The 23,353-nt window shown below is 36.1% G+C and overlaps 1 protein-coding gene across 1 annotated transcript in view; it reads left to right on the top strand.

Moving 5' to 3' along the window:
* waw (Translation factor waclaw) overlaps positions 1 to 23,353 on the top strand; it is a 123,340-nt gene that overhangs the window by 64,498 nt on the left and 35,489 nt on the right. The window contains exons 8-12 of the mRNA XM_090383233.1: positions 4,423 to 4,626; positions 9,221 to 9,350; positions 14,788 to 14,897; positions 17,028 to 17,155; positions 23,152 to 23,222. Coding sequence (XP_090239359.1) covers positions 4,423 to 4,626; positions 9,221 to 9,350; positions 14,788 to 14,897; positions 17,028 to 17,155; positions 23,152 to 23,222 — 643 coding nt within the window. The remainder of the gene's footprint in view (positions 1 to 4,422; positions 4,627 to 9,220; positions 9,351 to 14,787; positions 14,898 to 17,027; positions 17,156 to 23,151; positions 23,223 to 23,353) is intronic.

Here is a 23,353-nt window from a genome sequence, read left to right as displayed (position 1 = left end):
GTGATTTGATTACAGACTAGCTTATATATCATAGGCTTCTGTGTTGCCTGATAATTTATATGCATCCCATGCATTTTTCTTCTCTGCCATGAACTGAAAATGGAGAGTAAAAGACCAAGAGAATGCTGAGAATAAAGTGCGTGAAGAGTAATGTGGAGAGGAGAGCCATTTGCTGGGAGGAACTGGAGAGAGAGAGAATTGGTGGGAACATAGACTGAAATGAAAAGGACTGATTTCTTTATTGACCCAGCAAGAAGTTATAACAACAGTGGATAAGTTGTCCTTTTATGATAGAAATGACCCAGCAAGAAGCTAGATCTACAATGGATGTTGTCCTTTTATGGTAGAAACAATGTATAAAAGTTTTTTGTTCATGGTTTCTTTTGAGTTTGATAATTTCTGATGGTTTCACAATATCATAAAAGAGTTCAGAATAAGTAAATGGATATAATATAATTAATATTTTATGATTTTAAACTCTAATAATCTTAACCATATGTTTTCATTTATAAGTGAAGTTTGAGGATATCATTAGTAGTAATATTATTTTAAGATATAAAATAGAATGGTGTAATCAACTAATAGTGTCTCAAATTAAACACATTTTATATCACATATGAAGATTGCTGCTAACTGCAACAAGTGATATGTACACTGGCCAAAAACATACACTGGTGTACAAAACTTAAGGACCAACACTATTTCTGAAGGTTACAACCACAAAATCTTTACTTAAGGTATTCTTTACTGATGAGAGTAGATTTAATCTTAGCAGTGATTCTGGACATCAGCTAAGCTGGCGAGAGGTTAGCACACGGTATCACCCCCCGCAAACATCACTGAAAGAGATCGATATGGCGGTCAAGGTGTTCTCATCTGGGGAGGCGTTACCTTGTATGGATGTACACAACTCCAGATACTGGAAGGTGGTACTGTAACCGGTGCACACTACTGTACTGAGGTAATCGTTCACCATGTGCATCTGTTCCGAGGTGCCATTGGCCCCGAGTTCGTGTTTATGGGTGATAATGCCACACCCCATTGCACTGCAGCTGTTGATATTCTTTTGGAAAGTGAAGACATTGTTCGTATGGATTGGCCTGCCTGTTCCACCAATCTAAATCCCATCTAACACATATGGGATGCTCTGGGGAGACACCTAGCAGTATGTCCACACCCACCAGAAATATTCACCAGCTGAAGATGTCACTGACGGAGGAATGGACTATGTTACCACAAGAACTTATCAACAACATTATTCTAAATATGGACAGGTCATGCAAAGCCTGCATCGACATTAGGTGTGGCCATATCTCCTACTGAGGACCACCTCTTCCCTTTGTTCCATCTTTGGCATTGATGCATCTGTATCATGGCAGCCAGCGCGGTTGCCATTTTCGAATAAAGTCCATCTATACCGTTTTGTTTCCTTCATCATTTCTGTACCTCACAAGGTTCCTTTGGTATGCTTTTCCCATATCCAGGCCACTCCTATGGGAAGCTACAGGTGAAAACCTGACTGGTCCTTAAATTTTGCACACCAGTGTACAAATCTTTGTATTAAGACAGCCACAGACAGAATAAATGCAAATTGGTGCAAAGAAAACTGTGATTTGGGTGATGATTGTTGCCCCGTGAAATATAAAGACTGCACAGGCTGTTCAACTGCAGTAACCTTAAGTCAGAATGAGGAAAATGTATGATCTCTCACACTTTGAAAAAGGTCTTGTTATTGGTGCACATTTAGCAGGAGCTGACTCAAGAAATGTAAGACATAACTGCTTTCTCAAAAACATCCATCTCAAAGGTTTTTAATGATGGAAAGCAAGTGGTTCTTCCACATCTTAAAGGCATAAATGTAGCAGAAAAACAATACTTCAAAAGCAAAGCTGTCATACTCTAAGGAGGACTGTATTGGAAAAATATCACATCCAGTATGCAGGAAATAACGTCTGAATTTAACCAAGCCCTATTTCATCCTGTATACCCCGTGCAGGGAATTGAAATTGGATATGGCAGTTGCCTGCCTATTCAGAAGTCACTTCTTTCAGAGAAAACAGAAAAATCCACTTACAGTGGTGCCAAGAACATTGTGATTAGGCAGTGGAACAATGGAAGTAAGTCATTTGGTCAGAAAAATCATGATACACTTTGTTTTTCACTGAGGCAGCAGAGAGTGTGGTGAGAACCTCACACAGTAATGGACCCTACTTGCCATGTTAAGCATTTGGAGGTGGTATCATGGTATAAGGAATGTTTTGTTGGCACAGACTGGGGCTGTTGATACTGGTGGAAGTGTAGTGTTGATTGTCAAGTGGCACAGGGGGTCGCCCCTCCCCCAACTCTGCATTTGTATACTCTTTTTTAATACTCCATGTCGCAGTACAAACTCTGTAAAGGCAAAAGATGGTGTGAGTTTGTGTTGATCTGTTGTTCCTCCAGCCATTTAGCTGCAAGGCCCACGTTGCCTATCCACTACCTCAAGGAGGCAGGCCGGGTGTAGTAGGGAATAGAAAGGCCTCTGGCGAGGGTGAATCCTGGGTTCCCTCCTGATCTGTCTCCTCCTCTCCCTTTTTCACCTTCCAGAGGGGTCTTTTCTGGTAAGTAAAAAAGGGAGGGGGACAGACGAGGGGGGGAGGAACAGATGAAGAAAAGGTGGATGGTAGGAAGACTTTCCACCAGGAAATGAGAAAAGGGCTAGAGGGACATTCCTATGGGAGGAGCCCATCCTCCATGCAAGGGGAGGGGATTATTAAGAACATAAAAAGATTTGTGGTGTGGAGTTTCCCCACCTCCCATCCCAACCAGGCAAAATGGTTGGGATGGGAGGTGGGGAAAGGAAAGAGGTATTATGGAACATCAAGTCATATGGCCGGAGTGCCCCATGTAGGAAAGGACATCACACTGTGGACATGCAGAACTCCTCTGTTAGTAATCCCATAGTGGTTAGGCCAACTGAAACCAGTGTCAGCATACTCACACCATGCTTTGGATCAGGGGGCATGATATCAGCAAGACAGGGGGTTTTCTAATAGGTTTCTTCCACTGGAGCAAATTAGGATGACCTGTTAGAACAAAACACACACACACACACTACATGCACTTAGCCCAACTGCACACCTGTTATACTTACATTTACACAATCACACACTTTTTTTTTTTTTTCTTTGCACCTCCGTAGCCAGGTGGGCAGAAGCAGCAGTTCTTCAGCAGTTCATAGCACACACTTCTTGATTAGACCGGGGTTCGAACCCATGACCACCAAATACGGAGGATGCGGAAAAGTCAGGAAATGACCGCCGCATATCCTCGGAGCAAAATGCCTTAGTTGCTAATGCTCCTAAAAACTAAATAACAACATAACAACAACAACACAACAACAACAACAACACTTTTTTTTAAATGCATTTTGGAACAGAATGAATAACAACACGTAACACTCTCTCACGCATTTGTCTTCTTACATTCATCATTATACAGACAGACAGAACACAGGTGCTACCTAAATATTATGTACAGAGCAGTATACCCTGAATAGGACACAGCACACTCAATTTTTTTTTTTTTTTTTTTAGTTAGGAAACTGATTACTGGTGGAATGTTGAATATCATCCAGCGAGTACCTGAATTTTGTATCAGATCTACTGCACCCTGCAGCATTACACTTTTATCCCAAAGGTGATGGCCACTTTATGACTAAAGTGGCCATCACCACTTTATGCTTCGTGCCAGAATCATGCAAGAATTTGTCATGTCAGAGAACATGACACAAAGTTCCACCATCTTCACCTGATCTCAACCCTATTGAGAATGTGTGGGATGTGCTGGCGATAGCTCTTTGTCCTCTTCCTTCAACTTTGTTGCATCTGTGTGATATTTTGCTGGAAGAATCATTACAATTAGACTAAAACATACTAAAACATCTTATAGAATCCATGCCATGCCACATGCTTGCTGTTATGTGAAAAAGAGATGGCCTGATTCAATATTGAATAAAGGTTCATATTATTTTGGCCATTGAGTGTGTGTGTACTTGGAGAGGTGCCAACTATTACTACCTACAACTAAGTAATTAAAATAAACAAGTTAAAGAAAACTATGAAACTACAAAATGGAAGTATTTCATTTGAGATATTAGGTAATTGTTATTGCTAGACACTTTTGTTTTATCATTTTAGTTACAAACTTAAGTTTCATTATAATGGTTGGATATTTGTATAAGTTTAGTAATTAAGTTTTCATTTATGATTTAATGGTGTGAAGTAGGAGAATTTTTTTTTATAATAACTGTACAAATAAATAAAAATTATTAATAAAAAATCTTTTCAGATTTATTACTCAAGATATATATAAAATAGTCTATTTTTTGACAAAATATTTTATTGCAATATTGTAATTTGGTGTATTAATTGTGATTTTTAGGCCTTCTGGTAATTCACAGAAACCATTTCGTGCTTTACTAGTTGATTCCTGGTATGATCGTTTTCACGGTGTGGTTGCCCTGTTAGCTGTTATAGATGGTAATGTAAAAGCAGGGGATCAGGTAACATCACATATGACAAATAAGTCATACGAAGTTCGTGAAGTAGGGATTTTGCATCCTGAGGAAACTCCTGTTGATCAGCTGTGAGTAAGCCTGACTGAGGTTATATAACAACTAAGCCTGTTGATTAGCTTCATTAAGAGCTAGTATATTGATTTAAAAGGATTTGGATAGTATAATTTATTAAATGATATTTAAATATTATCATGCAGATCGTGTAAAGTTGCATAAAACTGCACATAATAACAATAAACAATATTTCATATGTAACTATTACTCAATTGTATGGCAGCCATTTCATCTCTGTTGTAGTAGCTGTGTAATTTTTTTTTGTACACTATCACTAACAGTATTGGGGCACCAACAAATAACCAGAATTGCGCAAATTGTTATATATTTGTTAATTACTCTTTATGAATTGCCTAAAACATGGTTTTGGGCAATTTGATTTGTGGATATCTCCCACAAAGAATTCAGTAATATAATTCACTGTTAAAACTTTAGACAACAGGAAATGTAACGGATGCAAAAAAAATGAAGGAAATCAGTAAGAACTGAAGAAATGATTAAAATAATGGGTATATGAATCAGTGATAAGATATTAAACTAGGTATACAGTTGTGAAGACTTAATTTATACAAGTGTGTATTCATGAGCTGATTTAATGGTTATAAAGGCTAAGAAACTTGAATAATTCTTGGAGGAAATTCTGCTCCCTCTGCGATCAACCAACTGCAGCCCTGATTTAAGAATTCCTCTGCACCCTGATGGGGTTAAAACCCAGACCTTTTCATATGGTGGTGAAACCACTATACTGTCACAGAACATTTGAGAAGAAAAAAAGATCTTAGTTTGTATCCCTACAAAATGAAAGTGAAACAACAGTTGAAGCTGGCATAATCAAAGCTACCTGGTAATATGTTGCACTCTCATGGGACTTTTTGGATTGCTGGGCATATTTTATATATATATAATGTGTGGTTTGTAAAATATATAAAGTGTCTGTGAAAATGGAAATGAAAAGTACACAAGATGCCTGAACTTAGAGAAGTTTAAGGGATAGTCGTAAGTGGAAGTGAAGTAGCGGTTAAACAGTGAAAATAATTTGAAAAACCTAGTACAAATATGACCTGGGACTAAGGAAAAAAATAAAATAAAATAATAATAAATAACAAAGAAATAAATAAATAACACTATATTCAGATATGGGAGGGCAATTTTAGTAAGTGGTCGAATCAGGGGATGGCAAATATGCAAAATCTGAATATAGTAGATGAAAAAATGATACATAGTCAGGAAATTCACTACTTAGTTAGTAATCACTGTTCATGACTTCCATTTAAAGTTCTTTCTCAGAATGAGATTACTGTTGCTTTACTCTCTCTAAGTTTTTCACATGTTTAGTTCGAATTCGTCTTTTCTACTTTTTGGAATCCTGTATATTTGGCTTTTTATTCATGGGCTTATTAAGTGTGTTTCTTCCCTTATTACAACCACTAGGTTTGGCACTTTGCTTCTCTGACATCGTCTCAGATCTACTATCTGTATGGTAACCTTGAATCATTTAACCAGGCCTTTTATTTGGTGGGATAAATTTTATCTATGGATACGAAAATTCTTCTTCAAGGTTTTTAATTCTGTTTCCATCTATAGTTTTTTTGCCTACCAGAATTTTTGTCACGCCCTTCAATGGATTCACTAAACCTTCAGTCAACCTCAGTTGTGCCAAACTGAGTTTTTCTCTTTCTACCATGGTTTGTCATCTCGGAAGTTTGGAGCTGTGATCTATAAACAGTGTTCTCTGATCATCTAAATTTTCCCAGAATTTATCTTTTGTAATTTTTGGAATTATTCTTGTTCTACTTTCTGCCTCACATGTTTGTATGTCAGCGGCCTTTTGTTTGGTGTTCATGTTTTTAGGCCATCTTTCCCACTTTTTTTTTTTTTTTCAACTATAGAGGTCATCCCTATCTGTTTCTATAAATCTATATAACTCGGTGGCTTGTCATTGTTTCTCCCTTTTGTATCCTGACTGTGTACATCTCTCCTCCACTCTGCTTAATGACTCCAGGTAACTCCCACTTTTAGTTTTGGTTTTGATTTCCCTTCTTCTCTACAAGCCTATGGTATTACACCCATTTTTTCTAATGTTTGCTTATACCAGAACCCTTTCTTTAAGGTTCGGCCTTACACACCCAGTAAGTTCATGGCTTATGTATTTATTTTTATATTAACTATTGATTATGTACTGGGCATCATGTGGAGGATGTGCATTTTGCTGCCTCTAATGATAGCTTTATATTTATTTATTTTATTATTTCATTTCACTTCATTCTAACTTTTAAGCCATTATTCAAATATAAATCAGGTGGTAGTAGTGGGTTTGATGTGCTAAAGCTGCACCTATACTGCCATCTATGTTTTCTTTTCTTTCTGTCTATATAAGCTAGTTAAGCTTACATTATGTCAGTGGTGTGGCTCTGCTTTGGAGTGCTGGTCTGTTCTATAGTTTATTTTTCGCTGCATAAGGACCACCACTATGCAAATCCTCTGCATTTGTGGATCGATCAGGGAATGAAGGGGTGGTTCAGTCCTTCGATCGGTTTGCCTTTGTAACGATTTGTCTAGCGATTGAAATGCAGCATTTCCACGACCATTATTGGCCTCGTGGTCCTCTGTCGATATGGAGCATAATGGTCAGTCTATTATTTTGTTACTTTGTTTTATTTTAGTAGTTCATTTTAGTCTCGTTTTGGTGATATTTCATGTCTCTTGGAACTGGTACCTTACAAGGGGGTTGCCGCTAAATTATTATATAATTGGCTTTATATTTTAAATTTAAAATTTAAAATGGATTTATTATTAATTGGGTTTAATTGAACTTCTAAATTATTTGGAGACTTTCGGCTGCAGTTTCAGTCTTGTTACCTTTACTTTTTCCCTCCCTGTTGATTTCATTTTTATCTTAATTTTTGGCTCTACAGTTTTGCCATGCTACTGGCATATGTATTTATTTTTATATTAACTATCGATTATGTACTGGGCATCATGTGGAGGATGTGCATTTTGCTGTTTATTTTCTTATTTCATTTCACTTCATTCTAACTTTTAAAGCCATTATTCAAATATTTATATATATATATATTTTTTTTTTTATATATACAGTCCATTCAGGTTATTTGGGACACATCGGGACTAGTGCATTTTGGCCCGATTAAGCGGCTGCCCCAATTATCTGAAGTTCCACGTAAATAGTCAAAAATACAATGTACCCCCCTTTATGATTGGTTCACCGTACAATCAAATCACGTTACGACGAACTCAACATAGTAAAGTACTGTTCACTATATGATGTGCAGTAAGCGCCGGTCATTGTGATCACATTTGTGAATTGAATTTTAATTCTATTAAACAGTGATTCTAATTAGCAAAAATAGGAGGAATATTATCCATAGGCTATAAAAGTATAGCCAAATTTACCCTTTGTTACCTTACCAATTAAAAATTAAATGATACATGAAAATCGGAAGAATATACGTGATAATCGGAATAATTAATACGTACTGTAATATGTACATACTAACTAGTTGACATTTGTGAATGGGGGTTAAAATTTAAAACAGTAAAAAGATAAGCAAACAATAACAAAGAACACGGCACACACAAATTGCAAGTAACACAATACATGCAAGTGAGAATGGAGTAACGAGTTACAAAGCTTTAAAAATAGGAATGAAGAGAAGATCTGAAAATTAATTTTTTTATATGATTGAAGACTTCATGGAAGTGTAAACACATTTCACCATAATAACCCACAGAATTCCAGCTGTCGGTATTATCGCAAATTCAGTAAGATCGAGTTTACTGTCCGTTTATGATAGATTTCACTAACAGAAAAGCCCAATAAACAGGTGACTGCTAATTGTTTTATGGTTGTGACCTCCAGAATTTCAACCGAACCACGTGGTACCATCGGAGACAATCGTAGGGTAATCTCCAGTGCTGCGGTCTGCTGTCCCAATTAAGTGAAGTAAACCCTGGCTATTTTCTCGATTGGTTTCTGTTTTTTAAGATTGCCCCAAATAAACAGTTGCCCCAATTAACCCATGGCCTAAATAACCGGAATCCACTGTATATATATATATATATTTTTTTTTTTTTTGGTGTGTGCGGCTCCAACCAAACTATGGCAACTCCATGTGTAAATGTACAGATACCATACAGATCAATCGTGCATAAGATCAATCAGTGTGACTGACCACTTGCCTAGCTCACAGCAGCCTGCTGCTGTGAGCTAGGCAAGTGGTCAGGCAATTTAGCCTACTCCCCTAGGCTAAATTTAAAAATAAGCTAATGAAAATGACTGGGACTATTAAACTATTTATTGAACATAGTGTAATGTGTTAATTAAATCAATTTGACATAGCTCATTTTTGAGAAATGAAATGAATATCACCTATATTTCCATATTTTGTTATTTTTGTTATCTGATGTTCTGAAGATATAGTCTGTCTTTATTGTGTCCAAATAAAACAATCAACAAATCAGATGTGTTCATGTATTATCTGTCATTTTGTATATGAAATATTAAGGTTTTTATTTATTTATTTATAAATTTTTTAAATATGTATATTTATATTGTATGTGTATCTATGAGGCAATAGTTTGTAATTTTAGGTGTACTGGCCAAGCTGGTTATATAACAGCCAACATTAGAGATTCAAAAGAAGCTAAAGTAGGAGATACATTTTTCCATAAGAATCAGAATGTAGATCCTCTTCCACAAATTGCCTCTGCAAAGCCTATGGTTAGTGTATGTTTTACTGATATGCTTCTTATTTCTTCATGTTACTTTTCTTGATTTCGTACAAACTTTTCAGATTCTTTTTAATTACCAACATCCCTTCTTCTAAAGTAGTATTTGAAATTTTTATGCATAGAAAGTTTAACCTGGTGGTAGTGACACATCACATAACAGATCACTTGAAAATAACGATCCCACTTTTACATTAATCAATGATTAAATATTAAATATTTTACAACTTTTCTACACACATTCTTCATGAGAACCTGTCAGGTGACCTGCCATGTCTTTGCAACTATTTGACTTTTTGCTCGAAGGGTGGTGTGGTACTGGATCAGCACTGATGCTGTTTGTTTATAGCTTCAAGTTACTTGTTTTAGTTCACCCATTTGTTAACTAAACATCTACAGCCCAACAGTGGTTTTTGATTGTTTTTCACATGGTGAAGATGGAAAAATAAAATCTGATATTCTCTCCAGATGGTCTCTATACTACAGGAAGCAAGATACGGTTTTGAATTTTGAAATAAACTTGAAAATGGAAGTAACTAACAGTATTGAATATATACTCTATAATATGTTTTAATTTTTTAATAATATTTAGCATTAGCATTAGTAGAGGCATATGATGCAAGAAAGCAAGCTATGCAGCATCAGCCAAAAAAAAAAAAAAACCACACTCCCATTTCACCCCTCCATTTGTTCCAAGTACCTGTCCAGCTCAGCTTTAAATTTATTTAGGCTATCAACTTCCACAACAAAGGATGGAAGTCTGTTCCACCAACCAACCACACGCTGGCTAAAGGCAAACTTCCACACATCTATCCTACATCTGTCTTTCCTCAATTTGAATGTATGAACTCTCAAATGATTATTCTGAGCAAGAGGAAGAATTCCATCAGCATTGAGCATGCTCAAACCATTCAAGGCTTTATACACCTCAATCAGATCACCTCGCAGGTGCCTAGTCTCCAGGCACTGCAATTTGCAGAACTTAAGCCTTTCTTCGCAAGAGCAACCCTTTGTTCCATTCACCAATCTTGTTGCCCTTCTCTGTACTCCTTCCAACAGCTCTACATCTTTCTTAAAATGAGGCCTCCAGACCTGTAAAAATTCCTGTATGTCATTGACAAGACACTATGAGCTACTCTTGCAGACCATCTGCACTGCTCAGAAAATCTCATATCTGCCTGCACAATTACTCCCAGGTCCTTTTCGTTCTCTATCACTGTCAGTGTAATACCACAGAGTTGATACATCACTCTGGGGTTGCTGCTTCCCATATGTAGTACTTTACATTTGTCAATGTTAAACTTTATTTGCCACCTCTCAGCCCATCTGCTCAACTTTTCTAGATTTTGTTGCAGGCAGCATACTGTCATTAGTGTCCTTAACAACAGTACCAACCTTTGTATCGTCTGGAAACTTGGACATTAAGCTTGATATACCATCATCAATATCATTTATAAATACAGAAAACAAGAATGGACCCAATACTGAACCCTGAGGGACTCCACAAAGAACATTAGTCCACGATGAGCAGTGTCCATTGATTACCACTCTCTGTCTTCTCCCACTCAACCATCCCTTTATCCATAGCAGCAATTTGCCTCCAATGTCACACTGCTCCAATTTGTGTAGCAGTCTTCCATGTGCAACAGTATCAAAAGCCTTTCTAAGATCCAAATATATGATATCAAAGTTATTCCTTGCATCCAGTTCCTTTGTGACCACATCATAGTATCCAATCAAATTGGTCAGGCAAGACTGTGCCTTAACAAAACCATACTGTGTCCGAGCTATAACTGAAGTCTTGTCTAGATGATCCTGCAGTGCTTCTTTAACCAGTGCCTCCATTAATTTTCCTGGAACAGAAGTTAAACTAACAGGTCTATAATTACTTGTGTTGCCCTTTGATCCTCCTTTGTGAATTGGGGTCACATTTGCACATATCCAGTCCATGGGTACTTCCCCTGAGTCCAAAGAAGCTCTCATAATTATGGCTAAGGGTTTGCTTACTTCCTTTGCTGCTTCCTTTAATATAACTAGATAGATCCCGTCCACTCCGGGTGCCTTTTTTATGTTTATCTTCAACAATTTCTTCTCCACTTTACTCTCAGTTATTACAAAATCATTCAGCTCACTGCCACAGTTTAACTCACCTCTGGCATTCCCCTCCCTGAATAACTCCTCATGGGTGAATGTAGATGCAAAATACTCATTTAGTTTGTTAGCCACCTGAGCAGGATCATCAACAGGTGAACCATCAATATCCAGTGAACCAATCTGATTCATCTCTTTCCTTCTAGAGTTTACATATGTAAAGAACTCTTTGTTGTTTTTCTTTGCATCCTTTGCCAAGGATTTCTCATAATCTGCCTTTGCCTGCCTAATCTCTTTTGTGACTTGGTTAGAGACCAGTTTATATCTATCATAGGCTTCCATGTCACCCATTAATTTATATGTATCCCATGCATTTTTCTTCTCTGCCACATGTCTCATTAGTTAATTTGACATCCATTTAGGCCTGAACCTTGAACAATATTTCTTAGTTGGGATGTAAAGCCTAGTAGCTTCCAAGATAAATTTTTTGAATGCATCCCATTTTGAATTTGCTGTTGGTAACATCATCAGTTGGTCCCACCGTATAGAATTTAAATACTGTTTCAGACCACCGTAGTCGCCTTTACGAAAGCAAAAACCCTTCCCTTTACCCCTGATGGTAGTTACCTCTTTGAGTAAATCCCACTTCAGCAGACTGTGATCACTGCCACCCAGTGGTTCCTTTATCTGCAGATTCCTAATGCATGAAGATTCACTACTGATAATCAGATCAAGAGTATTACTCCCTCTAGTTGCCTCCTGAACATGCTGATGTAGAAAACAATCATCCAATAGATTTGCAAAAGCCTTGCTAGTGTGTGAGTGACCAACCCACAAATTCCAATCAGTATCTGGGAAATTAAAATCCCCCATTATAAGACTCTCTAATTTATTGGCCCACTGTATTTCCCCGTATAGTTCCTTATTATACTCATCAGAGTCATTAGGCCTATACACACTCCTACTCTCAATTTTGATCTCCCAATGCTTATGTCACACCAAACTGACTCGACACTGCACTGTCCAGCAATTTCGACTGGCTTCACTTCCTTGGATTTTGTGTTTCTTAACTAATAGTATAACCCCTCCTCCCTTCCTATCTTGTCTATCCTTCCTGTACACATTGTACTCCCCAAATTCTAGTTCTGCATTCATTATATCTGTGTGACACCACATCTCTGATATCCCAACAATATCTGCCTTTGATGTTCTGAGCAATACTTCAAATTCATCAAATTTATTTACCAAAATCCTAGCATTGGTGTACATGCAAGTATACATGCACCTGTTCCTATTCTTAGCTACCCTAACACAACACATGTGTTTACTTGTGCCACAATGACTCCCAGCAGTCTCTGAAATACCCTGCATCTTGTTTTCCAGGCTGCTGCTGATTTCAATAGAAGCAGTGCAAGAATCAGTTTCACCTCTGCCAGTGGCTACTGTTAATCTATTAGTTCTTGTATCCCCCGAAGCTAGCAGTTTTCCGACCCACCTAACACTGCCTCGATAGCATCAGCAAATATTCTTGCACCCTTTCTATTTAAATGTATCCCATCCCTGTAGAAGCAGTCTCTTCTGTTAACAAGTACAGACCAGGCTGAAAAAAATTCTACCCCTTGAGCCTTGTACAATCTTTCCAGGGCCAAATTGATCGATAAGGCTCTTATACTCCCTCATATACTCCCTCCTATTGTGTCTGGGCAGAATTGCAGACACTTTCAAATTCAACTGTAATTCATGGCTTTTTTTTCAACAGCGACCTGTACTTGTTAAGTAATTCTGCCAGTCTCCTACTCTTAATATCATTAGTGCCAATGTGTACAACAATATTACTCTTTGTGCCCTTAAAAGATGATATCTGCTCTACAACGTCATCAACCTTTGCCTCTGGCAGACATACCCTGGTCCTGTTCCACCTATCCTTTTAAAAAGCATGTTCCCCATTTCCCTGACAATAGAGTCACCAACAACTACTAGTTCCTGTGGGACCAGCGCATTCTGCCTTGGGGGTTGCCGCTGTGTTGCGGCAACCTTGCTGCTTATTTATATACGTAATAAGCAGAAATATATGCACATGTGCATGTTTGAAATTTCAAGCACTTAATGGTCTTTTAAACTGGAATGTGGAAGAGTATAAGAGATTGTTTCTGTTTTATGTCTAAAACATTTTTTTTTTTTCGATTTTCTTTAGAATTAATATTTTTAAAATTCATTTAAAAACACATAGCATGTTTTAAAATTTTTACTGTTTTATTAAAAGTTAAAAGGTAAATATAGTAATTACTGAAATCCATTAAGAATATTGACATTGTGTGAGCAGAATTCAAAAATCCAAAACATTTTCCAGAAATTACAATGAAAGTTGTGCATCTGTGAGGTGACCCGCCACCATTTTTGTTTTTACATTTTGGGTGCCACAACTGCTGGAAAATTATTATTACTTTTAATATTAATACAGGTATAGCAGTGCAAAGTACTCTGTCATGTAAATACAAGAATTTAATTCACACCAGTGATAGATAAAATGTAATACAGTTATGAATTTTAATTACAAAGAGTACTGGAAATTCACACTTGGCAGCTGGCAGTGAATAGTGTTAGATGAAAGAGAAAATCACTAGTACTGAAGAAAATTAAGTAAAACAAAACAGCATTTAGTAACAAACTGGGTTCTCTGATTGATTTGGGTCATATATTAGTCATTTGTTACTAAATACTGTTTTACTTCCTATGCATTTTGCACTAATGGTTATTTCATTGTCTTTAATTGCTAATTTGACTCCCTTCATTATCTGCCACCAACCACTGGCTTTTGATACAAGTATTGCTTTGTAAGCATGTCAGGGTTTCTCTGTCACAAATTGAGAATTACGATCTTCTATTTTCTTCCCATGTATTTTGTGTTCACTTTGCCTGCATTATTGCTGATTTATTATTTTTATTGATAAAAGAAATAAAACAAAATAACATAAAATGGTGGTATGCCTATGAAGATAAAACAGCTAGAGTTTACAACACACAGAAAACTTAAAAACTAAATTAAAGTATAAATTACTAGTGTACTATTGAAACAGGTTCCTAGCTTTGTTAACATTCTGGTCCCAAAGTAGATTTGGCTGTGTTGGTACCTTCCTGTCTTGCTATGCTATGAATTTAATTTTCGTGACTGTAAAGGAAAGTTACCTCTTTCATCTGAAATAAAAAAAAAATATATATATTTTATTTAAATAAATTTTAAACTTATATAAATTAAACCATCAGTATTTATAATTATCCTGTATGCATTTTTTTTTTTTTTTATAATATACACTTATATATTCCATATATAATTTTAGGTGTTTGCAGGAATTTTTCCTATGGATCAGTCAGATAATATATCATTGAAAAGTGCAATAGAAAGGTTACTCTTAAATGATTCAAGTGTTGCAGTGACGTTAGAAAGCAGGTGAGTGTTAGCATTATACCTGAGATATTTACAGTAATCACACATGTGTACATACATGCATGCACATTTCCAAAATTCATGTTTAGGTGGTGAAAAGGACATTTACCTAAATTACTATATGAATTAACCTAACTTCACAAGTTTACATATGAATAGTCGAGTTACCTACACTACCTTCTGGTAACTTTCTCATAATTATTTTTTTTAGAGAAAAGCATTTTTGATTTTTTAAATGTTTAAAGTTCTTTTCGATGACTATATATAAATTGGCTGTTTATTTTTAAAAGAATGCATTTTCACTTATATAGGAATTTTAGAGCATAAAAGCTTCAAGATATTACATTTGTAATCTGTATGTGGTCTGAATAAAAATCCATGTTTTTCTGTGGTCTGAAGTAACATTAATAAGGTTTCAAATTTGAGGCAAAATATGGTTTTCTAGTCAGTATATAGATATATTACTGCTGTTTGCTGTTTAAAGCATTTGGTTTGATTATTGCTGCATGTTTGAAGGATTTCCTGTATTTTATATTAAATAAAAACTATATTAGGATATAATATTATTCAGTATCAAGGAATATTCAAACAACTCTAATATTATCTCACTATATTATGACTATCTGCTATGCTCATTTAAATTTACTAGTACACATTCATTTGTCAGTTCTGCAGCCAACAATTTGATATATTTTGCAGGGGATGGAAAAGGATTTCATCACTTTAATATCATTTATTCTGTTTATTCTGATTCAGTGTTTTTTTATTTTATTTTCATTATCAAAAAAAAATCTAGTTTTATATTTTCTACAATTAGTTCAGGTTCTAAAGACTAGCAGCTCTATTTTTCACGGAACACAAGTAGTAAGGTCAGCTCACTTTGAATATGTTTACTAAATAAGAAGAGTATAAGGTTATTTATATAAATACAATATTAAAATAAATACATTTCAACTTGTCCTACTATAAATAAATAGATTAATGGTACATTGGTAAGAGACAAATTCCCTTTGTAGGAGAAGATGCCAGGGAAATGACATATGCATTTGACATTAACAAGTACTGTGTAGGCTTATCAAACATCTCTGATATGAACTCGCTATATATTATGGCTATCTATATGCTCATTTGCCGTATCGAAATTTGATGCATTTTTGAGAAGATGAAAAAAAAGAAAAGAATTTTATTATCACTTAATATCATTTATTTCTCTGTGCTCTCATTTGTGTTTTTTTTTTTTATTATTTTATTTAATTTATTTTTTATATTACATTTAAATTTAATAAAAATCAGTATATTATATATACTGAATTTTTTTATATTATGTATAAATCTACATTTAATAAAATTACATGTTTTAAATGTAGATTTATGTTTTCTACAGTTAGTCTGGGTTATTTATTCAAACAGGAATGATGATTTTACCCAAAAACAATGTTATATAGAAAAAAAAATGTAATTTTATTAATTTTCAATGTACTTCTCATTCTGGATGGTTATAATTAAAGTGCATTACTTTAGTAACCTGAGGTAGGAATGAATTGCCAGCAGATGAAATTTGGAACAGCTCTGTGTCTAACAGCCCCAGAGGCTCCCCCATCTCTTGCATGAAATTTGGAACAGCCAGTGCCTTTCCCATGTGTAAATGATGGACACAAGAGGGAATTTAAAAATAGCGACCCCAGGGTGCTCTTAGTAGTGCATGCACCAACTGTTCCATGTAAAAGTAAATCTTGAGATGTGACCAAACTATCTAGAAAAGGTCAACATGGTACAAATGTCATGTTTTGTTGGTAAAACTCATTTGCCAAAACAATGGTAACCATAATTAAATGTCAAGTAACAGTATACTGCAATCGTTTTAAAATTGCCCATGTGTGAAGCAACTAGATTATTCATAAAAATAGCATCTTTGCAAAACTGTACCAATATTTAGCAAAGGTTAGCAATTCATTTTTTTAAATGTTTTAAAATCAACTTCATACTCATTAAAAATCTACACAACCTATTAAAATACTGATTACATTAAGGATTGATTTAATGGTTTTGAATATAAGTACCAAGTATTTACAATTAATTAAAAATGGAATAATCTCAATTCTTTAATATCAGTTTTCTTTTCCCTTCATTTAGCCCTGCTTTAGGACAAGGCTGGAGATTAGGATTTCTTGGCCTCTTGCATATGGAAGTGTTCTCACAGAGATTAGACCAAGAATTTGATGCACAAGTTATTTTAACTGCTCCAAGTGTACCATACAAAGGTAGAAGAATATCGGCCACAAATTTTAGTGCATCTATTAAATATCTTGTAATTATTAAAATAATAAAATGGTTTTCAGGTCTTATTTTCAAACTAAGTCACAAAAATTTAAGAAATACTATTGATAAAACACTGCTGTAATCAATAATAGGTCAAGGAGCCTCCGTAGCCAGATGGGCAGAGCAGCAGTGCGTAGCACACGCTTCTTGATTAGACTGGGGTTCGAGCCCGTCACCACCAAATACGGAGGATGCAGAAAGGTCAAGGGAATGACCACCGCATATTCCCAGAGCAATATGGCCTTAGTTGCTAATGCTCCTAAAACCCAAATAACAAACAAATAAACAACAATAATAGGTCATGCAAGCTTATTTTTATTTTAGTCTTAAATTAAGTGAATTAAAGATACATTCTAATATACTATTATATTATAAATCAACAGGAATTACCTTTATTTTAGATATAGGAAGCTTCTTTTCCAACTCTCCTAGTCCAACTCACTAATAATTCTTGAGGATGGCGATATCTATTTTGTAAAGCAGGTGGGACATCTTCCCCACTGTCAGAACCGTAGTGTTCCGACTGTGCAGTCTCAACAATGAGCACTCATGACTGCTGTCTACAAACACCATACTTCTGGCAGCATGGAAACCATTACTTGGATTGGCATAAAATTAGATTTTGAGGTCTAAACTGTTTAATAAATATGGACCGATTATTTCTTTTGGTCCTATAGCTGGACTTTAGAGTTTAATTTAGGGGTCTAATAAAATTGGATGTTGGGGGGGGGGGATTATTCTCTACATTCCTTAAGTCAGACTATAATTTTTCGGGCGTCATGTTCACAGGAACGGAGCAACTCGCAATTAATCACAATGAGGGCGCTGACTCTCTTTAGAAAATACAGCTGCGAGTTACAGGCTCTGAAAAAAACGATAAGTGTTTGCTTTTTATTTACATAATTGTTATTTTATATTGTACTTAATACGTAGTCTTATAGTTCTAATTACGCTGGTTATTTTAATTTTAATTTATATAAACAGTTTTTGTAGTTATACGTAATACTTTATAAAACCGTTAGTCCATTCGAATCTTGCAGGCATTGTTTTTTGTTTGTAGTGATAGGGAATTCAAATTTTTAATTGAGGTAGCTAGGTAGCTCTAACGTATAATTATAGAAACAGTAATACGCTTCACTGTTTCTATTAGATAGCCTAGTATTGACATTTAATTTAATTTAATTTATTGATCTTATTAATTTAAAATATCATGCCCCAAACTAGAGCAGCAAAGCAACGGGCACAAAGTGGCAGGAGTGCTGTGACTCGTGGGAGAACTGAGGGGGGGGCGATTCTCCAACGCATCACAGCCTAAAAAAATGTGCAACTTGTGAAATGTTAGCCGAACTATCTGGAACGGAACATGATATTGCCATGGGGGATGTCTTTGTGTGTGCGCGATGTAAGGAAATCAGGCAACAACTCAGCGTTGTTATGGGCCTATATGAGAGTTTGAAGGACAGGGTGGATGCCCTCGAAAGATCTAAATTGAGGGGCCCATTAGGCTCTCAGCTGCCTACATCAATGCCAGAGCTTGCACTTGGTCATCACGCAACACAGCGGCAACCCCCAAGGCAGATTGCGCTGGTCCCAAAGGAACTAGTAGTTGTTGGTGACTCTATTGTCAGGGAAACCGGGAACATCCTTTGTAAAAAGGATAGGTGGAACAGGACCAGGGTATGTCTGCCAGGGGCAAAGGTTGATGACGTTGTAGAGCAGATATCATCTTTTAGGGCCACAAAAGGTGATATAGTTGTACACGTTGGCACTAATGATATTAAGAGTAGGAGACCGGCAGAATTACTTAACAAGTACAGGTCACTGATGAAAAAAAGCCATGAATTAGGGTTGAATTTGAAAGTGTCTGCAATTCTGCCTAGACACGATAGGAGGGAGTATATGATGAGAGCCTTGTCGATCAATTCGGCCCTGGAAAGATTGTGCAAGGCTCAAGGGATAGAATTTTTTTCAGCCTGGACTGTACTTGTTAACAGGAGAGACTGCTTCTACAGGGATGGAATACACTTAAATAGAAAGGGTGCAAGAATATTTGCTGATGCTATCGAGGCAGTGTTAGGTGGGTCGGAAAACTGATAGCTTGGGGGGATACAAGGACTAATAGTTTAACAGTAGCCGTAGACAGAGGTGAAGGTGATTCTTGCACAACTTCTATTAGAATAAGTAGCGACCTGGAGCGAGGGGTGTTGGGGGTTTCAGGGACGGATGCCAGTCTTCGTGAAACAGGTGGGTATATGGAATGTGTTAGAGTAATTAAGAATAAGAATAGGTGCATGTATACTTGCATGTATACCAATGCTAGAAGTATAGTAAATAAATTTGATTAATTTGAAGTGTTTGTCAAGACATCAAAGGCGGATATTGTTGGGATATCAGAGACGTGGTGTCACACAGATATAAGCAATGCCGAACTGGAATTTGGGGAGTACAATGTGTACAGACAGGATAGGAAGGGGGGAGGTGTTATGCTGTTAATAAAGAAAAACATAAAATCAAAAGAAGTGCATCCAGTTGATGAACAGTGCACTGTTGAGTCAGTTTGGTGTGACATAAGCACTGCGAAAGCAAAAATAAGAGTAGGAGTGTGTTATAGGCCTAATGACTCGAATGAGTACAATGAACAATTGTACAGAGAAATAGAGTGGGCTAATAAATCGGAATGTCTTATAATGGGGGATTTTAACTTCCCAGATATTGACTGGAACTTGTGGGTTGGGCACTCACACACTAGTCAGACTTTTGTGGATTTATTGGATGATTGTTTTCTGCAGCAGCATGTTCGAGAGGCAACCAGAGAAAGTAATACTCTTGATCTGGTTATCAGCAGTGATCATTCATGTATTAGGAATTTGCAGATAAAAGAACCACTAGGTGGCAGTGATCACAGTGTACTGACATGGGATTTACTTAAAGATTTAACTACTATCAGGGGTAAAGGAAAGGGTTTTTGCTTCCGTAAAGGCGAGTACAGTGGTCTCCGACAGTTTTTAAATTCTGTACAGTGGGATGTTACCAACTGACGATGTTACCAACAGTAAATTCTAAGTGGGAAGCATTCAAGGAATTAATCGTGGAAGCTGCTAAAAGGTTCATACCTATTAAGAAATATTGTTCAAGGTTTAGGCCTAAATGGTTGTCAAATGAACTAATGAGACTCGTAACAGAGAAGAAAAATGCATGGGAGGCATATAAATTATCAAGCGACTCAGAAGCCTATGGCAGATATAAGTTAATCTGTAATCAGGTCACAAAGGAGGTTCAGGAGGCGAAGGCAGATTACGAGAAATCCTTGGCAAAAGATGCTAAGAAAAACGGCAAGGATTTCTTTACTTATATAAACTCTAAAAGGAAGGGGATGAATCTGATTGGTCCACTTGACATCGATGGTTCGACTGTTGATGATCCTGCTCAGATAGCAAACAAACTGAATGAGTATTTTGCATCTACATTCACACGTGAGGAATTATTAAGGTTTGAAAATGGCAGAAGGTTATCAAATTGTAGCAAGATATTTAATGATTTTGTAATAACTGAGAGCAAAGTGGAAGAGAAATTGTTGAAGTTAAATGTAAGAAAAGCACCTGGGGTGGATGGGATCTATCCAGTTATATTAAAGGAGGCGGCAAAGCAACTCAGCAAACCCTTAGCCATAATTATGAGAGCATCCTTGGACTCAGGGGAGGTTCCCACGGACTGGAGATGTGCAAATGTATCCTCAATTCACAAAGGGGGATCGAAGGGTGACACGAGTAATTACAGACCAGTTGGTTTAACTTCTGTTCCGGGTAAAATAATGGAGTCACTGGTTAAAGATGCATTGCAGGATCATCTAGACAAGACTGCAGCAATAATTCAAACACAGCATGGGTTTGTTAAGGGAAAGTCTTGTCTGACAAATTTGATAGGATATTATGATGTGGTTACAAAGGAACTGGATGCGAAAAATAATTTTGATATCATATATTTGGATTTCAGGAAAGCTTTTGACACTGTTGCCCATGGAAGACTATTGTACAAATTGGAGCAGAATGGTATTAAGGGTAAGTTGCTACAATGGATAAAAGGATGGTTAAGTGCTAGAAGACAGAGGGTAGTAATCAATGGGTGCTGCTCTTCTTGGACTAATGTTATTAGTGGAGTCCCACAGGGTTCAGTGTTTGGTCCACTGTTGTTTTGTATATTTATCAATGATATTGATGAAGGTATATCAGGCTTAATGTCGAAGTTTGCAGATGATACAAAGGTTGGCAGGGTTGTTAATGACAGTAATGGCAGTGTGCTACTGCAACAGGATCTAGATAATTTGGGCAGATGGGCTAAGAAGTGGCAACTGAAGTTTAACCTTGACAAATGCAAAGTACTACATATGGGTAGAAGTAACCCCAGAGAAACGTACCAACTGTGTGGTACTACACTTAAGGTGGTAGAAAATGAAAAAGACCTGGGAGTAATTGTGCAGGCAGATATGAAGTTTTCTGAGCAATGCAGACAGGCTGCCAGGGCAGGTCATGGGGTTTTGTCAATGATATATAGGAATTTTGCTAGCAGGGAAAAGGAGGTGATTATCCCTCTGTATAAGGCAATGGTCAGGCCATGGCTTGAGTACTGCGTACAGGTCTGGAGGCCTCATTTTAGGAAGGATGTAGATTTACTTGAGCGTGTACAGAGAAGGGCAACATGATTGGTGAGGGGAATGAAGGGATCCTCTTACCAAGAGAGGCTTAAGTTCTGCAAATTGCAGTGGCTGGAGACTAGGCACCTGTGCGGTGATCTGATTGAGTTATATAAGGCCTTGAATGGGTTGAGCACGCTGAATTCTGATGGGATCCTTCCACTTGTTCAGATTACGAATCTAAGGGGACATAAATTCAAATTAAGAAAAGACAGATGTAGAATAGATGTGCGGAAATTTTCCTTTAGCCAGCGGGTGGTTAATTGCTGGAACAAACTTCCATCTGTCATTGTGGAAGTTGATAGGTTGAATAAATATAAGGAGGAACTGGACAGGCATTTGGAGGGAATGGTGTGATTTTTTTTTTTTTTTTTTTTTGCCTGATGCTGCATAAGCTCATACATTTGCTTTCTTGCATCACATGCCGCTACTACTACTACTAATCCGAAACTTTTGTCTTATGTTGTAGTGTTTGTTCTTCACGCATGCGTATAAGTGACTAATCGTCGGACAATAGGAATGGCCTACGGATATTAATTGAAGTTTCATGTAGTTTCATCTCTAAGGTTTCTGCAATAAGTAGTTTGTGATAGTTGTGTTGAATATTTATAATTTTTGTTTCATTAAAGCTGAATGAATGTCGTTCATTTATTGCGTGGAACGAAAGTTCCGATGCATTTGAACGTGTTGAGCATTTAATAGCTCTCAATTATCAAATTCTAATATACTGAAGAAATGCAGTGTTCTTGTAATTGTGTAATATTGAAGTTTAAAATTATAGTTGGACCCTCATTTTTTTATTTTTAAGGATTATTATTATATTTAATTGTCATTTTTTAGTATTAACTCTCTCTCTATATATATATACATATAAAATAGATATAGTATATAATACCAATGAATTAAAACTATAGAAATAGTGGGAAGATAAACTTGATATGTCAAATGCACCAAAGTGCACAAAGCAGCAGCAAAGGATGCAAATGTATATATATTTCTATATTGTAATAAATATGAGTTATACGACAGCCAAAAGAAAAGATAGCCGAAATAATTAAAAAATAATTAAAATAATTTTATTTTTAATTATTTTAATGTGATAAAGAAATAATTAAAGATAAATAATTTTTAATTATTTTTTAATTATTTCTTTTATTCATATTTTGGCTATCTTTGCTTTTCTGTCATGTAACTCATATTTATTACAATATATATATATAATATATTTATTTATTTTATTTTTTGTAGTAAAAATAAAAGGACAAAAGAACATAAAAGAATATGGTGGAGAAGAAGTAATCGTAACAAATCCATTGAAGGTAATGTTTTTTAAGTCAACAATAATTATGTATTAAGTATAATTAAATTTTGGGCACAATTAGTCATAGTACCTTAATAATTCTCATTTTATAATTGTCCATGGATCGAAATCTTAATAATCACTTGAAGA

Source organism: Mastigoproctus giganteus, chromosome 10 (genome assembly GCF_048544385.1).
Source record: "Mastigoproctus giganteus isolate SK-2022 chromosome 10, ASM4854438v1, whole genome shotgun sequence".
In the NCBI taxonomy this organism is placed as follows: domain Eukaryota; kingdom Metazoa; phylum Arthropoda; class Arachnida; order Uropygi; family Thelyphonidae; genus Mastigoproctus; species Mastigoproctus giganteus.
Note: the sequence above shows the minus strand (reverse complement) of the source record. Positions and strands in the feature narration are given on the sequence as shown.